Source organism: Barbus barbus (genome assembly GCF_936440315.1).
Source record: "Barbus barbus genome assembly, chromosome: 27".
In the NCBI taxonomy this organism is placed as follows: domain Eukaryota; kingdom Metazoa; phylum Chordata; class Actinopteri; order Cypriniformes; family Cyprinidae; genus Barbus; species Barbus barbus.
The window spans coordinates 8712396-8728582 of NC_136755.1; the positions used below are offsets into that span (position 1 = coordinate 8712396).

The following is a 16187-nucleotide window of genomic DNA, read 5'->3' on the forward strand; positions in this document are numbered from 1 at the left end:
CTAACTCATCTTACATTTTCTGAAGGAAATTAGTGCTGCAGCCCATGCAACACTAGCAGCCATGTTTCTAGGGTGTTGCTAAGGTGATCTGAGTGGTTCTTGCACATTGCTTTGCAGTATTATTAACTCAAATCAAAGCCCTAATTTTACCAGGTCTCTGATATTTTTGTTACAATATTTGACTTGTGTCCCTTTGTAAATATATTGAAGGATTTAAAAAAAAATGAATATTGTTTATATTCAACCTGGTAAATATTGCATGCCTAAACACCTGAAATTGCCTGAATCGGCCTTAAATTATTGCAGATTACAAGCAGAAGCCTCTTTAAGCCTTTTAAGAACATGCCATGGTCATGTTTTTGACCCCAATATATATATATATACATATGCCAAATATCATAAGAATATCAAATACAATAGATTTAGCATTGTGACTTTACTTTTTTAAATCTTCCTCAATTCTCATTATGCAAATACATTTCTAGCATTGATCATCTCTAAAGTAAAAAATGTAATTCTCACTATACTCAAATGTTCTATATTTGAATTATATTTTATAAGTGATAACAATGACAATTATGTTAGTTATACATACAATAGTGTCTGTAAGTATCATTATAAAACATATAGCTCCAGTCCTGATTTCGGATTGGTCAATACAGTGATTAAACTGAGGAAATAGTAACAGTTGCACATATTACTGTGCAGCATATAGAATATATATGAGTTATGTTAGGGACTTTTAATTGAAACATATAAATGGAAACAGTTGTTATACTGTATCATAATTACTGACAAAAGTGAGAAATTCTGGATATGTGCATATGGTCTTAATAAGGGGAAATGTGGACCAGTGCACATTGATGGGATTCTGGTGAGAAGGTGGTGTTATCATTCACCGTCACGGGTGATTTGATATCCTTGAACCCACAGGGCGAAACAAATCAGCATGGTCCAAACCTCAGTGACTGCAGAGAGCCTAGACAGCAAGGAAGACAAACACAATGTTGTTCCAGGGTGGAATCAGCCTACAGCCTTTATTGCACATTCCTGTTTGGTTTTGCTCTGACCACATCCTGGCATGATGTTTATGCAGTGCAGAAAACACATTGTCTTGTAGTTTTACCTTTCACCCCGTGAAAGCCTGAGATCACTACATATACCAGACTCCTTTCAATTAAGGTACATATATTATATTTTTTCATTTATTTTTCTTTCTCTTTTTATCATCAGTGACAATGCCTGCGACATGCTTCAAAATCTTCATTTTGGTAAACTACAAATAAATTAAAACATTCATAGAACACAATTTGACATTTAAGGACATTAATAAAGAAAATTAGGACAAACAAACAAACCAAAAAATACAAAGAAGCGGCTTCTGCTCTTTTTTGTTACTTGTTTTTTTTTTGGAAAAACAAAGAAAAATAAAAGAAGTTAGCTAGCTAACAATCACAGACCACATGCAGATATAATACAACAGAATCATCTCACTCGTTTGGACGATTAACTCTGTTAGTTAGTTTCTGCAAACTACTGATCTAAACTATATCACAAAATTATGCTTTAAACCGGAAAACATCTAATTTCGCGATATTTTTGACTGGTTATAATAATAAGTCCTTGGTATAGTATCTCCTCTCGCTAAATAGGAAAACACACGACCACTTTTCAATAATGTCCAAACAGAGTCTGGAGAAGACCAAATGCACTTCAGTAGTGATAAGAGATACCATCTGCGACCAGACACAGAAATCTGCAATAAGCCACCCACGAGGGTTTAAGCATGTTTTTACAATCGCTGCAGTGATACAAATATGAATTACAGGTTCTCCAGTGATGCATTTCATTTCAATGACCAGGATAACATGATCACTGTATACAGTAAAATTTAGTGCTTGCCAATGGATTGCCTTTTGAAGCACTGCACAGTCACTATTCATTTTACTGCATCACCTTAATATCAATAACACAAAAAGCTACTAGACAGAAATAATAAATATCAATTACTGATCAACAGTGTTGTTTCCCCTTCATCCGCCTTCAGGGCATCAGCATTTCTGTTTTTTTTTATACATCAGTGTCTTCATTTTTTGTTTGTTTGTTTGTTCAAATGCCATATCAATTAGCAGCGTCTTGTGTGACATTTGAAATCGTCAGAGACATCAAAGAGTCTTTCTACTGAGAGCGCAGCAGTTACACACAAGAAAACACACAAGAAAATGGTGACAATGTACATTAAGCTTTTGGCACATGCTGTTTCCATGTCTGGAGAAGACAATCCTCAATATATCATATGAAACGCATCTCACAACAAGGAAATCTGATTTTTTCCAACCTTGAAGTTTCATTTTAAGTGAATAATTCACCAAAAAATGAAAACTCTGTCATAGTTTATGCACCCAAACATATATGACTGACTCTCTTTTATAAAACAAAAAAGAAAATAGTCTGAAGAATGTAATTGCTGCTCTTTTCCATATAATTCAAGTTGATGGGAAGTCACCAAAAAATACACCATAAATGTATTAAAATGTTGGTCTAATGAGTGGCCAACAAAATCCAAGATTCCATAAAAAGGTGGGATCTTGTATTATCTTCCCCTTCGCCAATACCCCTCATTTTGCATTTCCACATATTCATACTTAAAATCATGTCAATGACGTTATTGATGCCACTGACATCAAATATGACTCATGGAGTTTAAATGCACCATATCTGAATGAAAGCAAAGAGCACAGAGTTTTAATATTTAAGAGCCTTAAATTATTTTCTTATTCTTTTTGCTCTTTCCTTGTTGTATGTCTATTTTTAAGGTCAACAATATTATGCAAAAGAGCATCAAATACACAGTTCAGCATTTTTCATTTGCATTTCACCAAAGTACACCACCACATAGGTAAGAAAATGACAGAATTTAAATTTTCAGGTGAATCACTCCTGCCCAATGTGTCAACAAAACCCATGATTTTGCTTTTTCGTCTATCATGTCATTTTGTATTTCACACACCGTGTGGAGAGCGCCATTGGCTGGGTCTAAAATAAACAGAGCTCTTCTACATCTCATCGCTCACAAGATGCAATCTGAAGCGTTTCGGATTCACGCTGACATTTGAACGAGAAGTCAATAAACATCAAGGCGTCGAGCTGCGCCTCTCTCGGAGTATCAATCAGGCAACTAAACGAGACGCCCTCCTTCCTCAAGGTTTCAGAACAAAGGAGTCGCCCCCTCAGCGTCTTACTCTCTCTCTTCCCACCTCTGTCCTTCTTCATCTGGCTCTCGTCAACAGTGGTGGCACCAGCTACCAGAGTCCAGGTTTGAAGGCGTAACCGAGCTTACGCTTTGATTTACGCAATTTGAGAGTGACAAATTTTACAGTCTTGAGATCTTATTTCCTGGGCCGTCGACCATTTTGTCCTGTTGTTCTAGTCTAGTATTGATCAGCACAGTGATGCAGAGTCAGTGCAAGGTGGAGGAATCAGGCCCACAACCACGAGCGTATCGATTTATGAGCCAACATAGTACAAGTGAATCGGCACAATTAATGTTTGGGGCATCGGCATGTGAAGGTGCAAAGTTCTTTACGTCGGTGCTCACAAGGGTTCAGGTCTGCGCGATCGGCACTGTCCTGTCTCAGTGCTCCATGAAGATAAACGCTCAACATCTTGCGTGCAAACATCACCATGTCTGTCACATGCCTCTCTCTTGCCAATAAAAATCCCATTGGGACATTGACATTTGTTAATGCCATCTGGTATCTAAATCATCCGAATTAAGAGCTTTTGGTCTTCTCCAAAAACAAATAATAGAATGACCAATAGAGGTGGTTCACTTTTTTTAATCTTAGACCTCTGCATAAGCAAAGAAGGCTTTGTTCACACCGCATGTTAATCCAATTTTTCAAATCCGATCTTTAGGACTGACAGTGCATCGTTTTGTAAGTGGTTTTTTTGTTCAGACAGTGTAGTCGATATCCGATGCATCTACTTGCCATAGTAGTGATGTAAGCATCAGCACAATGCCAGACTTTCTCATTTAACAACCGAGAGCAGCTGTCAGTGTGGAAAGACAGGACAGAAAACTTGGAATTTTGCCTCTGCTCACTGTCTATCATGGCATCTCGTGACAGTGCTGGACTCACAAGAGGCATATTTACGCATTCATGCATATACAGTGTCCAAAACTGCTGACTCGTGCACTCGTTTACTATCCGACACAGAGAGAAACACAGTTGAAGAGATATTAGCTAAAACGATTGATTCAGATCTTAAAATTTTGGATTTCAAACCACATATGGATGTGTTCAGACATTGAGTCGGATGTGGTAAAAAAAATCAGATATTTGCTGCCTGTCTGAACAAAGCCCTAGAGTTTTTTTTTCTCTATTGAAATCAATGACCATCTACGTAACACAGTGATGTCTAAATTTTGCCACGCGTACGGAGGAATAGAAAGAGCACAGCTCTACATAAATTACAATCATCATGTTGCATCCAACTGTGAAAAACAGCACAGCCAATGAGGAGGAAACCAGAGAAACTGAACCTCACATGTAGTGTAATGATCAGCTTATCTATTAAGTGTTAAAGTAATTTGCATGTAAATGGGGGCAAGTCTGATGCTGTTCAGTGCAATGCATTGTCAGCTATAAAAGGAAAGAGGAATGGATGGAGGAAAAAAAAGAGGCAACACAGACAAGGATATAGAGTGGAGATGGTGCACATTTAACTTTGCTTGGAGCCTCAATCGTATCCAGAGTCTATAGCTGTATGTAGCTGCAGTGACGCCCACTCATGAGTAATTGTGATGTCGCAGCAAGTGTTCGGTCCATGGCACCTCGATGAAGAAGAGTGAAGGACGGAGTGATGGTGAATGTGCCACGTTTATGTGAAAGATATGATGCGCTAGCTTGTTTTTTTTCCCCGTAGTTTAGTTTGCTGATGAAAAAGAAGAAAACCCAACTGAAAAAAGCCATGTCGGGATCGCCGTTGAAGATGCTGACATCAGCCGTCGGATACGGGAGGGGACACCCAGCCGTACTTTTCGTGGGTCTTGACAAGGCTCTTGAAGGTCGCCTCGGCTTCCTTACGACTAAAGGCCTTCTTAGACTTGCCTGCTTTCCTGCAGATACGACCCTAAAGAGAAAACACAACGTTTGGAACAATGAAGATTTTCTTGTGTCAAAAAAACTAGTGAGAGACTCTGTAATGAATTGAATGACATATATTTATAATTAAATATATTTATATATAATATAAATTATATGAATATAAATATATACATGTATAAACATGTAAATATTTTCTAAATATATACTGTATGTGTGTGTCTTTATAAATACATAACAAATATGCACAGTACACACGCATATATTATGTACACAAAAACTTTATTTTGGATGCGATTAATTGCGATTACTTGTTGCCCAGCACTAATATGCATATATTATTATTACAATAACAATTTTGCTGAACTGGACATTAAAATGGGTGAATATTATTATATTATTTAAATATTTTTGAGGCATTTGGTAACAAGATATTATGATCTGTGAGCACACCTGAATATTATGATTTGGCATTTCATATCCCGTAAACAGTTTTATTGTTTAACATGTCAGTCAGACAGTCTCTTTCTGTCTAATCAGGCGTTCTTGACCAGAACAAGCTGAAAAACAGTCTAGACATTATTTAGGTTTATGAGACATATCTATTATATTTCAAGAGATGGGAAGCAGAAAAGCTTTATTCTTTAGCTTATATTGATTTAGGGCAGTGTGTGGATTGCTTGTCCAAGAGGGAAATTATACATGATCTTAATATACTGTGACATGTCCTGCTGGATGCAACATTTAATTTAATATAATTCAGAAATGTACTTTCGTTATATTAAACTGCTTTCTATGCCAGTTTAATGTGCAAACAACTATAATTAAGCCATATGATTATGTTTTTAAGTGATTAAAAAAAGCAATCTGAGGTTTGCAATAAAGAATCAAAGAAGCTTGAATCAGATGAGTCAAGACTGTCAAAATCAACCTCTAAATAAGAAATCAAAGTTGAGGAAAGTGTGTAGGTGGAGTCTGACACCAGATTCCTGAGTCTTTTCATATATTACGTAACTGACATGCAGATGCAGATGCAGATGTGTGAATGACGGCTTGTGGTGTGATTAAATGGTCCTGGTGCTCCATTTTCAGAGGTTTTCCGATTTTCAATTTCAAAGCCGACTGCTCTGAGCTTTGAAGACACAGTAAATCAAGAGGATGTGCTTGATAAAACCTCAGGCTGAATTATTTAAACAACCTACCAGAGCATTTTAACACCAGGGTTCAGCCATTTTGATCACTGCTAAAGGATAATGGGAATAGAAATGATGCAACGGTGCATCCAGGATTTCAGCATCCCACAGTGAAAACGTCCAGCTCTCATAGTCTGAAGTTCACTAACTGCAGTAACCATTTCAAAGTATAAAAAAAATTTGATTTTCAATGCGGCACATGCAAAAAAAAAATTAGAATAGCCTTTGCTAATGTCTCAAAGATGTCTGCATGTTTGTAACTCCAGATTAAAGATTAATAACAATCCTGCTGCTTTTAAAAACTCTTTCAAAAATCTAAATAGAATCGCATTTTACATGAGTTTTTGAAAATATGAACTATAGAAAGAATCAGATGAAAAAGACATGATAGGCCTTGTATATATTTACATATTAGCAATTGGGAATTGATTGGAACATGAAAAGTGGGTAAAATTAAGAGGGTTTGACAAAGTATTACATTTAACGTGCACAATAAGACTAGGAACATGCAATAAGAAAGTAAACACAGTCCATTTTGGTTTCAATGTTGATTTTGATCAGCAAAGACTATGTCTGCATTCCAATGTGCAAATCCACCCTATCTGCCCTAAATAGTATTGAAAATGACTAAAATCACATAGAATTTAGGATGGATAGTAGCACATTGAGACACAGGCTAAGTTACAAGTTGGTGTTTATATATTTTGCAATATTAAATTCTAGTGGCCCATGCAAGTAACTTGTATAGAAAAGAAAAAGCATATTTAAAGAAGGCATCTCTCTGACTCATCAACCCCTAAAGCCTGTTCTGCCAACGTGTTAAGGACAGGAGAAACTTTTTTTTATCTGGCATGCTCAAAACGCCAGCCAACAACCAGGCATGACCTAACAAATTATTTCATAATGGGATGCATCTTTAATGGAATAATTCAGCCTAAATTCATTTAATGTTTTTCAAACTCTTTTTTTCTTTCTTCTGTGAATCACAAAATAAGATGTTGGGCAGAATGTCCCCTCCAACTATGGATGTGCTCTAAAATCTCATTTAGTGATTCACGGATGGCCAATCAGTCAAATTACTAAATTTGAAACACTTTTAAAAATAAAAGGTTCTTTATTGGTATCGATGGTTTTATGAAGAACCTTTAACACCCATGGAACCTTTTCAATGCACAAAAGCTTCTTTATAGTATTTGGATGAGAGTTGCTGAAATCGCGTTTGGTCTCGTACTGTATCGTGTATCTTGTCAGTGTGTGCACTTGCTTGGCCATTTGTAGTTGATAAACAGGAAAGTGGGTCCAGCTGAATTGAAATGATCATTTGTTGGTTTGGTATAATAAAGGTTATTATACCGCGGCAGCGGTCGCGGCAGTCGTCGTGTGAAGCCCTCTTAGTGTGAAGACCAAAGAGTGTAAAGACCATCGACTCTACCGTGCGACTCCACCGGGCAGGGACACCGGCAAGGGATAGTAGTAGCTTTTTATTTAATTTTTTCATTGATATGTTTATTATTGAAATGTTGTTGTTATATGCATGTATATGCATGTGTTAATTTTATTTAATTTCTTTATTTTCTTAAATATGTGGGTAGATAGTATTTATAGAGTTGTAACTTTTTAGTTTTAGTTACTTTTTCTTATTTGTAAGTCGCTTTGGACAAAAGCGTCTGCTAAATGACAAAAGTAAGTAAGTAAAGTATAGTGGAAAATGTTCTTTAGATTCTTAAAATGTTCTTTTTAAGAACTGTTCACTGAAAGGTTCTTGGAGGAACCAAAAAATTTTCTTTTATGGCATAATACGAAAACCCCCTTTCACAATCTTTATTTTGAAAGAGTGCATGACCAAATGTTGCTTTTGGCCTGAACTTCTTTAAGACCAGCGAAAGGATCAGGTTCTGCGTGTAACGCACAACCATACAAATATGCCACTTCAGGCTACATACGAGAGACACAATCTCACAGACCCAGCATCCACTAAACGAGCAAAAAGGATGTGCTTTCAGATGCCCCAGGACTGAGGTCAGTCTAGTGCCAGTGCTGATGTAAGACAGCAGGGACAGTGAGACAGAAATAGACAGCACTTCCCTCAGGCTCTATCAGTCAGGATGAGATCTAATGGCCCAAAAGTAACCGCATGAGTTCAATCGAGAAGAGGCTGCCCTATCCTCTCAGAAAAGCCTGTGATTTTTGGATTAAAAGGAACCATTGGAGCCTTAATTAAGCTTTATTGTGTTTACAATCTCTCTTGGAAATCGCTTCCCTCACACTTAAGAGGCACCGGAGGAGAGCGCTAGGGAGGGAACTGCTGCGATGTTAATCCAGGTTATTCGCATCAGCGTTTTCCCTGCAGCATGCTAACGGCATCAGCGACATTTCCCTGTGCTATTTTGGTTTGGTGCATATTGAGCGCAACGCAGTGGCCATGTGAAGAGCCTGATGGGTAATCCTGTGAATGGAGATCAGTCAATGGTCGTGCTCGGCCTCTGTGCATTCTGGGACAACACAGACAGTAGGGATTATGTAACCGACATGTGCCAGATAAGGGTAAATAGTGTTGCTCTTTGCATCATAGCATCACATAAAGCCTGTTTGATGCCGCTTACCATATTATGTCTGAAAGGAAGTTGTCTGTAAATTCAACAAGGCAAAACAGGAATATTGTTTTTGATCACTAGACTCTAGATATGGGAATAGACATTTGGATTTTTTTTCATTTTTAATCCATAGCCTACCGGTCAATGCATATTCTTGTCTAAAACAATGAGAAAAATAGTCATATTTGTTGTTATGCTGTGCTGTAAGTGTTGAGAACCTTAAAAAAAAAAAACCAGCAAATGTCTGAGCTTTGGTATGCAGAAAGATCTTCCCTAACAGGGCTCTAGACTGCGACCATTTTTGAGAGTGTGTGAGTAAAAATGTGATGTGGTCACACTTGTGCGAGTGGTCTGCGCTGCTCCAAAGCATCTGCTTCATACAGCACGTGATGCCAGCCGCAGCACATTGTAGCAGGAGAAAGATTTCACTGATCACGTGAAGAGAGGCGCTTTCAGCGCGAGTGCTTTGTGGGTAGAGCCTGGTTTATAATCGCCGCGTCAGCACGAGCAACGGAGGATTTGGTTTTCAAACTAAAGTAAAAGACCGCTTCTTAAACCAGAAGGTGAACATGTTGGTATTCTTGTAGACAGCCAGTTGAGTTTTACTTTTCTTTTTGAAAAGCTTGTTATCTTAGCTGTTTACCTCACGTTACGCTATAGAGGCTTTCCTTAATTTTTTTTAAATATTATTATTATTTGATTCCTCAGTGTTTTGTTTGCTAAACATTCTGTAATTTATTAGTCAATACAGCATGTGATGTGTCCTATGCCATGCCTCGTCTTATTCGTTTTTGTTAAATGTTAAGTAAGCTAGTTTGTCATTGTAACCTACTGTTTTATTGTTGTTGTGCTTTTTAATTAAGAATAACAATGAATCCATCTTTTGTTTTAGTCTTAAAAAGTGAAACGTGTATAGATATAAGCAAAACAGACAATTATCTTTTCTTGTAAAGCGTGACACCAAATCGCGAATTTGAAAGTGAAAGCAAAAAAAGGAATTCCTGTTCACAAAATTTAAATCACAAATAATACCGATGAAAAAGAACGGGTTGAATGTTGAACACTTTCGTTACCATATAACTATAAACTATGATAAAAGTTCATCAACATGCATTGACTAATCAAATAATGCATCAAATAAAAAAAAAATTGCAACCAAATGATGTGCTCGTGCGACCAACTGAGAAAGTAAAATAAAATTTCAGTAAAATAAAAATTCAGTAAAATTTAAATGACTGTCAAAGCACATCTATGTCCTCAAGTTGATGTGATGGAAGTCTTTTTAAACACAATTCAGTAAAGCTGTAAAATTCAAGTATTAAATGCAAAAGGGATAAACCATGAAAGTTCTGCAGCAAAAGCCAAAATATGGCCCGTCGTTTCCTTTTATAATACAATAGCTACATGTTAATTGGGAGTATGTTGTGTCAGCAGCAGCTAAAATGGTAATTACCCTTGAGTGCTTTGGGTCATTTGGGGAAAAATGGTTATCTAGTCAACGCTGCCTCAGGCTCATCATGAATTTGGCATTTAAGAGCTCTTGACAGGTTGAGGTAAGCGTAGATGAACAGGTCTTTCCTCTCAGATTTACAGCACAGGGTTAATGGCCAGTCTCTAGCTTCATTATGGATTCTCATCCATTTCCATGACCCACGTTGGTCTTTGCATTCATTCTTTGAACGGGACTATCTAATGACCGATGTGATCTATCTATGAAGCCCCTCTAAATCACATTAGCTAGGATCCAGGCTGCAGTACGTTCTTAAGAAAAATGGTTCGAAATAGCACCAGATTATGATTGTAACAATAGTAGGACCATTTGTGATGCAAATGCAGATATCAAAAGATGTGTGGTCATGAAACCCTTATTTTGGTTACCCAACACTTAAACATAAAGAACCTGCCAAAACAGGTTTTACAACCTGATGACATAAGAGACCCTTTTTTAAAGTTGCTAGTGCATTATGATAATCTTTCTATGATAACCACATATGTACTAGTGCTACAATAAACCCAAGAGAGCTTTGCTTTGCTCTGTTCATGGATGAAGCCAATACTGATCAGAAGAACCTATAGGCTAATGGTGCATCAAGACCTTTCATAATCTCCAAAGCCAACTGAAGCGTTCTATACAGGACCAAATGGTTCTTGATAACTAGAGTTCTTTGCTGAAGATGTAAATCATTAAAAAATGACAATTCTGCCTCAATCGGTTCGAACCCTTGTGATGTTTTCTTCCATGGAAGGCAAAAGCAACCTCAGCCACCATTTACTTTCATTGTATATAAAAAGATGCAATGAAAGTGAACGGAGACATCTCGTTTTGTGTAGAAATAAAATCATACGTATCATGAAGAGGAGTATGCTTCACACACGCAATATATGTAACAGACAATATCATATGGACCCGCGTTGAATGGATGTTGCGCGTTTTTACGCGATTCACCTGCCAAAATGGAGGATGGCGTCAAGCAACATGAGATGTGAAGAAATCAACGCCGCTATGGCAAGAAGCCATCCTCACCTGTCCTTTGACCAGACTGGCAGCGAACTGCCTCATCACAGCCTCGACGGTGTACGCGCTCGACCAGCCGCGGGGCGTTAATAACTCCATGCAGATCGCGCCGCCGTCCAGCACGTATCCGTTCTCCAGCCGCGGCGTCAGGACGCGCATGAACGGCGGGGAGAACGGGAAATTGTCGGGGAAGGTGACATTCAGCAGTATGTACTCGGTGTTGGTCTCCTTCATGTCCTGCCACAGCGCGGAGTCCTTGTCCACCTGGTGCAGCTTGACATTCCAGTCAAAGAGGTTATCGTCCGCCAGCTCCACCGTGATGAAGCTGTCGCCGAGCCGCCGGATCTCCTGCAGCTCCTTCATCAGCCTCCGCGTCCGCACCTGGGTGCAGTGCTGCCGGGTCGCCGCCGGCGGGGGCATCACGGAGCCGCTCGTCGCTTTGCCGCCTCCCGTTTGTTGCTTCTCTTTCGCGTCCTTGCTCGGTTTGTCCGGTTTGACGGCGGGCTTGTCCTTGCCGGACACGTCGAAGCGCCTGGCTTTGATTTCTGGCGTGCTGAGGATGTTGTTGGTCTCGTTGCTGGTGTTGCAGTGCTTCGTGTTGTTGTTCTTCTGGTTGCCTTTAGTCCCTTTCAGTGAGCCCTGGTGGTGATGCTTTGGGTCCTCCGTGTCTCGGTCGTGCAGTCGAATTAGACCGATTTTTCGCAAAAGAGTAGCCATTTGTGATGCGTCGCGCCGATCGAGGTGGGTGTAATGAAGCTCAGAAGATAAGACGCGTCCTCAATGCATCATTTCCCTGCGCGAGTGCACTGAAACACAAAAACGTTCATATAATACTTATTCCCACTCCTGTAAATCCCTATGAGGCACGATAAAGCTGCTCGAAATGAACTGATAATCTGGTGCAGGCACACAAGAATAGCGGGAGCGGAGCACCTCAGGTCGGTTAGTTTCCGCTGTACCTGGACGGAATGAGAAATCAAGGGTCCAGCATGAGTTATTTTTTCTTCACACCAGTATTTCGACAAGTCCCGCCCTGTTCGCTGGAGCTGCCACAGCTATGTGATTGACTTCTAAAGTGTCCAATCACAGAGCGGCGGTGGCTGCGAGGAGCTCACGCTAGCCAATCATGCCGTGGGAGGCGGGGCTTGTCTGAATACTGGTGGATAAAATAAATAAAGCTTTGCTCGATGTCTATATTAACGCGTTTATTGTTAGTGTACCATGTTTTTCAAATTTGGCATATTGTCCATTTATTTGTTGCTATTCTTTTTTTCTTTTTCTTTTCTTCGTATGTATGAAAATCACAGAAATGTATCTCTCTCTCTCTCTGGCTTTTCTACATTCGCTGTAATATAATATGCAAGATGCCATCGGCATTACTAAAAAATAATAAATAAATAATGCGTCTTTGCCCTGTTTGGGGGGAAGGGTATCGAGTTCTCATGCATCAGCTGGCAATGAATCAATACACCCCCTTCTCTTAAACCTCGTATTGAAAAGGTCAGTGCACCAGCAGTTCACACGAGTATGTATAAAATCATTTGTGTTTGAACAAACCACGTTGCTAGCCCTCAACCAATGCATTGTCGACTGTCACCCATAATTTCGTTTTCCAACAACAGCGACTTTGCAGCAATTCGAAACGCTTTACAGCACAACGAAGGGTTCCGTTACCAGGGTAACAGTCCATTCTCGCACGCCATTCGATGAAACGCTGCCGGAAAGCTGTTCGCTGTCATGGAAGCTGGTTTGCGTGAACAGTCTGTCTTTTGTTGATAATTTTAGCGTTTTATCCCAATTAAATCGGTCGCACGCGTTTCCTTTATGTAAAATACAACACGTCATGGCCGAAAAGTTTGATAATCTCGAAGAACACCTCGAGAAATTCGTCGAAAACATACGACAGCTTGGGATTATTGTCAGCGATTTCCAGCCCAGCAGTCAAACCGGACTCAATCAGAAACTGTGAGTTGTAATTCTGTTAGTTTTAATACGAATTTAAAACTTTATGTTGGTTTAAACAAATAATATCTAAGAAATAATGGCGATTTTGAGCTTTAGCTTGTTATCAGTAGTGTTGCCTCGTTCAATCACGAGTCTCTTAAAGCCTAAACATAATGTGGTTGTTTATTTCCTCAGGAACTTTATGATCACAGGACTTCAGGACATTGAGAAATGCCGACAGCAGCTTCATGATATCAACGTCCCGTTGGAAGTGTTTGAGTGAGTTGTACATTGATTACATAATACAGATACATAAATATTTCTAGCTGCACAAACCTCTTTGAAAAATGAATGTAAATAGGTTTTGTCCACTCACGGTAGTCCGATAACAAATGTTTAAAGATCGTTTGCATGTTCTTTATCACATTACCCTTCTTTTACTCTCATTTCTTCTCTGTTTAAATTGTCTGTATCCATGTAGTTATATTCAAGAAATGTGAGGTCACATCTGTGTAAAGACATGAATTGCTATTATTGATTATTGATGTTTTATACAGGTATATTGATCAGGGTCGTAACCCTCAACTGTACACAAAGGAGTGCTTAGAAAGAGCTTTGGCTAAAAATGAACAGGTCAAAGGAAAGATTGACACACTGACTGTGAGTATTGGCCCAGCGTTTGCATTCAGAGTTCAATTCTACCATCACTATGAATAACTGACTAATTTGGGAGTACTAGCAAGTTATTAGCTTCAAAAGGACATCATATATATATATATAGATTGTACATTGTGTGTAGATATATATTGATTCAGAATAAAGCTGGAGCACTGACTTATTTGACCTCTATGTCATTATCGAAGAGCTTATGAATTAAAAATATTCCTTGGAAATCTGTAATATGCATGTGTATATTAAATAAATCTTAGGATAAAAAAAGATAGACCGTTCTCCTAGATTTCTGTTGTGGATGGATGAATTTCTTGTATGTTGTGAATAATACAAACAAAGGCACTTCATCTTACCATCTTACAATATTTTGCTGTTTCTTTTTTCTCTCCAGAAATTTAAAAGCCTCCTCATTTCTGAGCTGGGGAAGGTTTTTCCTGAAGAGATGGCTAAATATAAAGCCATTCATGGAGATGACCCTCCTTCATAAGTTACCAGTGCCACAACACTTTAAACGCAAGATGTACATATGTTGATATTAATATAACATGTTTTTTAAGGTTGAATTCATTGGTGAAATATGCAAATTTGTACAGCTTTTTCATCTTTATATTTGCCTTTGTAATTCATAACATTACAGTTCAAAAACTGAGGGACATTTTGGGGCATCCTTGAAACAGTGGGAAGATTTTTTTCCTCATGCATTGTAATGTTCACAGCAAAAAAAAAATATTTTTCGTTGAATAAATGATTATTTTGTGTAATGACAACCACCGGTCTTTTTGGTTTTATCAACCACTCTGTTTCTGATATGGATGTGTAAACGTATCAGCAAGCCATTTACTCAGTCTTTCTCAGGTGGTTTTTGGTTGGATTGGTTCCAGTGGCCTCAAGTTACTTCCTGCTGTGCTCCCTTTCGCCTTGACTTGTAATCTCACACTACTTGTCTGGTGCTGTAATGATGGAATTGATTCGTAAGCGTCCTCCTTTAACCACATGGAATCATTCATGACGAGTCCTGTAGCTGAACTGTGAACATACAGTGAGACTTTACCCTAGATGACAAACTCATGAGAACTCAGATGTTCTTGATGAATGTCTCTCTGAACCGTGAAAGACACAGTGGTGGCCATAAATTATTAGAACACTAGTTTTTTCACAGCTAAAAAATGGTTTAAAGTCAGCTTTGCAGGTAGGTTTCTTGAAGCATCTTAGAGATGTTGCCACAGTTTCTCTGGATTTAGTCTGTCTCAGTTTGTTCTGTTTCTTCACGTTATTGCAGACAGACTGGATGATGATGATGAGATCAGATCTCTGTGTGGAGCACTGATTGTTGTCACTCCTTGTGCAAACAAAAATCTCACTGGATTAATGGCAAAATGAATGTTTGGAAAAGTAAACTGATATTTCCTACCGACACACTACAGTAAAAGATAACTGACTTAAAACCATTTTTAGCTGGAGAAAATATTAGTGTTCTAATAATTTTGGCCACCACTGTAGGTCATTAGAATGGTAAAAGCTTTGTACATGGGTAACAAAGACTAGAGGTTTAAATATTTGCGTCTAAAATGATGGAGGGTTTTGTAACTCTTTTGTGAGGTTGTAAGTCTTTCAAGACTGGTCAAACACTGAACATCTGCTCTATGATTAGACACTTTCCTGCACAAAAGGACTTTAGCCAATGTCTGGACTGGAATACTAGTGAAATGCATATTGCATTGCCTGTTTAAAAATAGAAACATATGGGAAGTTTATAATGCAATGACAACATAGTATGCTACATTGTAGCTGTGGTCTGCTACGTTCCTGTTCGTTGAGGTTTAATTTAGTGAGAGTCCAATTTTTGTGTTTGATGTAAAAACTATTTGTATTTTGCAGTCCAATTCTCTTCTAGTCATGTATTTGTATTAGTCAGGTTACATAGTGAGTCAAGAACATGTTAATAATACTATTCCAATATTACTTTGAGTAGATTTAGACACAAGATAGGCAGTCTGTTATCTCAGAGATAGGTAAATAGATTGATTAAAAATGTGTGGAGCAAGCCCATTAGAGAAGATAATCTTCTTTCCAATACTTATTCAGTTTCTGAGCTGCCCCCTTTCTTAGAGATCATCTTTTGTAAGCACTCAAACAAAAAGCCTGGAGTGGGAGGAGAGAT

The 16187-nt window shown here is 38.4% G+C and overlaps 2 protein-coding genes across 2 annotated transcripts; one reads left to right on the forward strand and one right to left on the reverse strand.

Annotated features, from left to right (window-relative positions):
- Window positions 1-1012: 1012 nt before the first annotated feature.
- Window positions 1013-12487, reverse strand: ube2ql1 (ubiquitin conjugating enzyme E2 QL1). The gene is made up of 2 exons (XM_079380332.1): window positions 11420-12487; window positions 1013-5136 (listed from the first exon to the last, which is right to left on the reverse strand). The coding sequence occupies exons 1-2, from the start codon at window positions 12125-12127 to the stop codon at window positions 5005-5007; spliced, it is 840 nt and encodes a 279-aa protein (XP_079236458.1). The 5' UTR covers window positions 12128-12487; the 3' UTR covers window positions 1013-5004.
- Window positions 12488-13121: 634 nt separating this feature from the next.
- On the forward strand, window positions 13122-14791 carry med10 (mediator complex subunit 10). Its single transcript, XM_079380333.1, has 4 exons — window positions 13122-13375; window positions 13550-13633; window positions 13912-14014; window positions 14418-14791. Exons 1-4 carry the CDS (start codon window positions 13254-13256, stop codon window positions 14511-14513), a joined length of 405 nt encoding a protein of 134 aa, XP_079236459.1. The 5' UTR covers window positions 13122-13253; the 3' UTR covers window positions 14514-14791.
- The last annotated feature ends 1396 nt before the right edge of the window (window positions 14792-16187 follow it).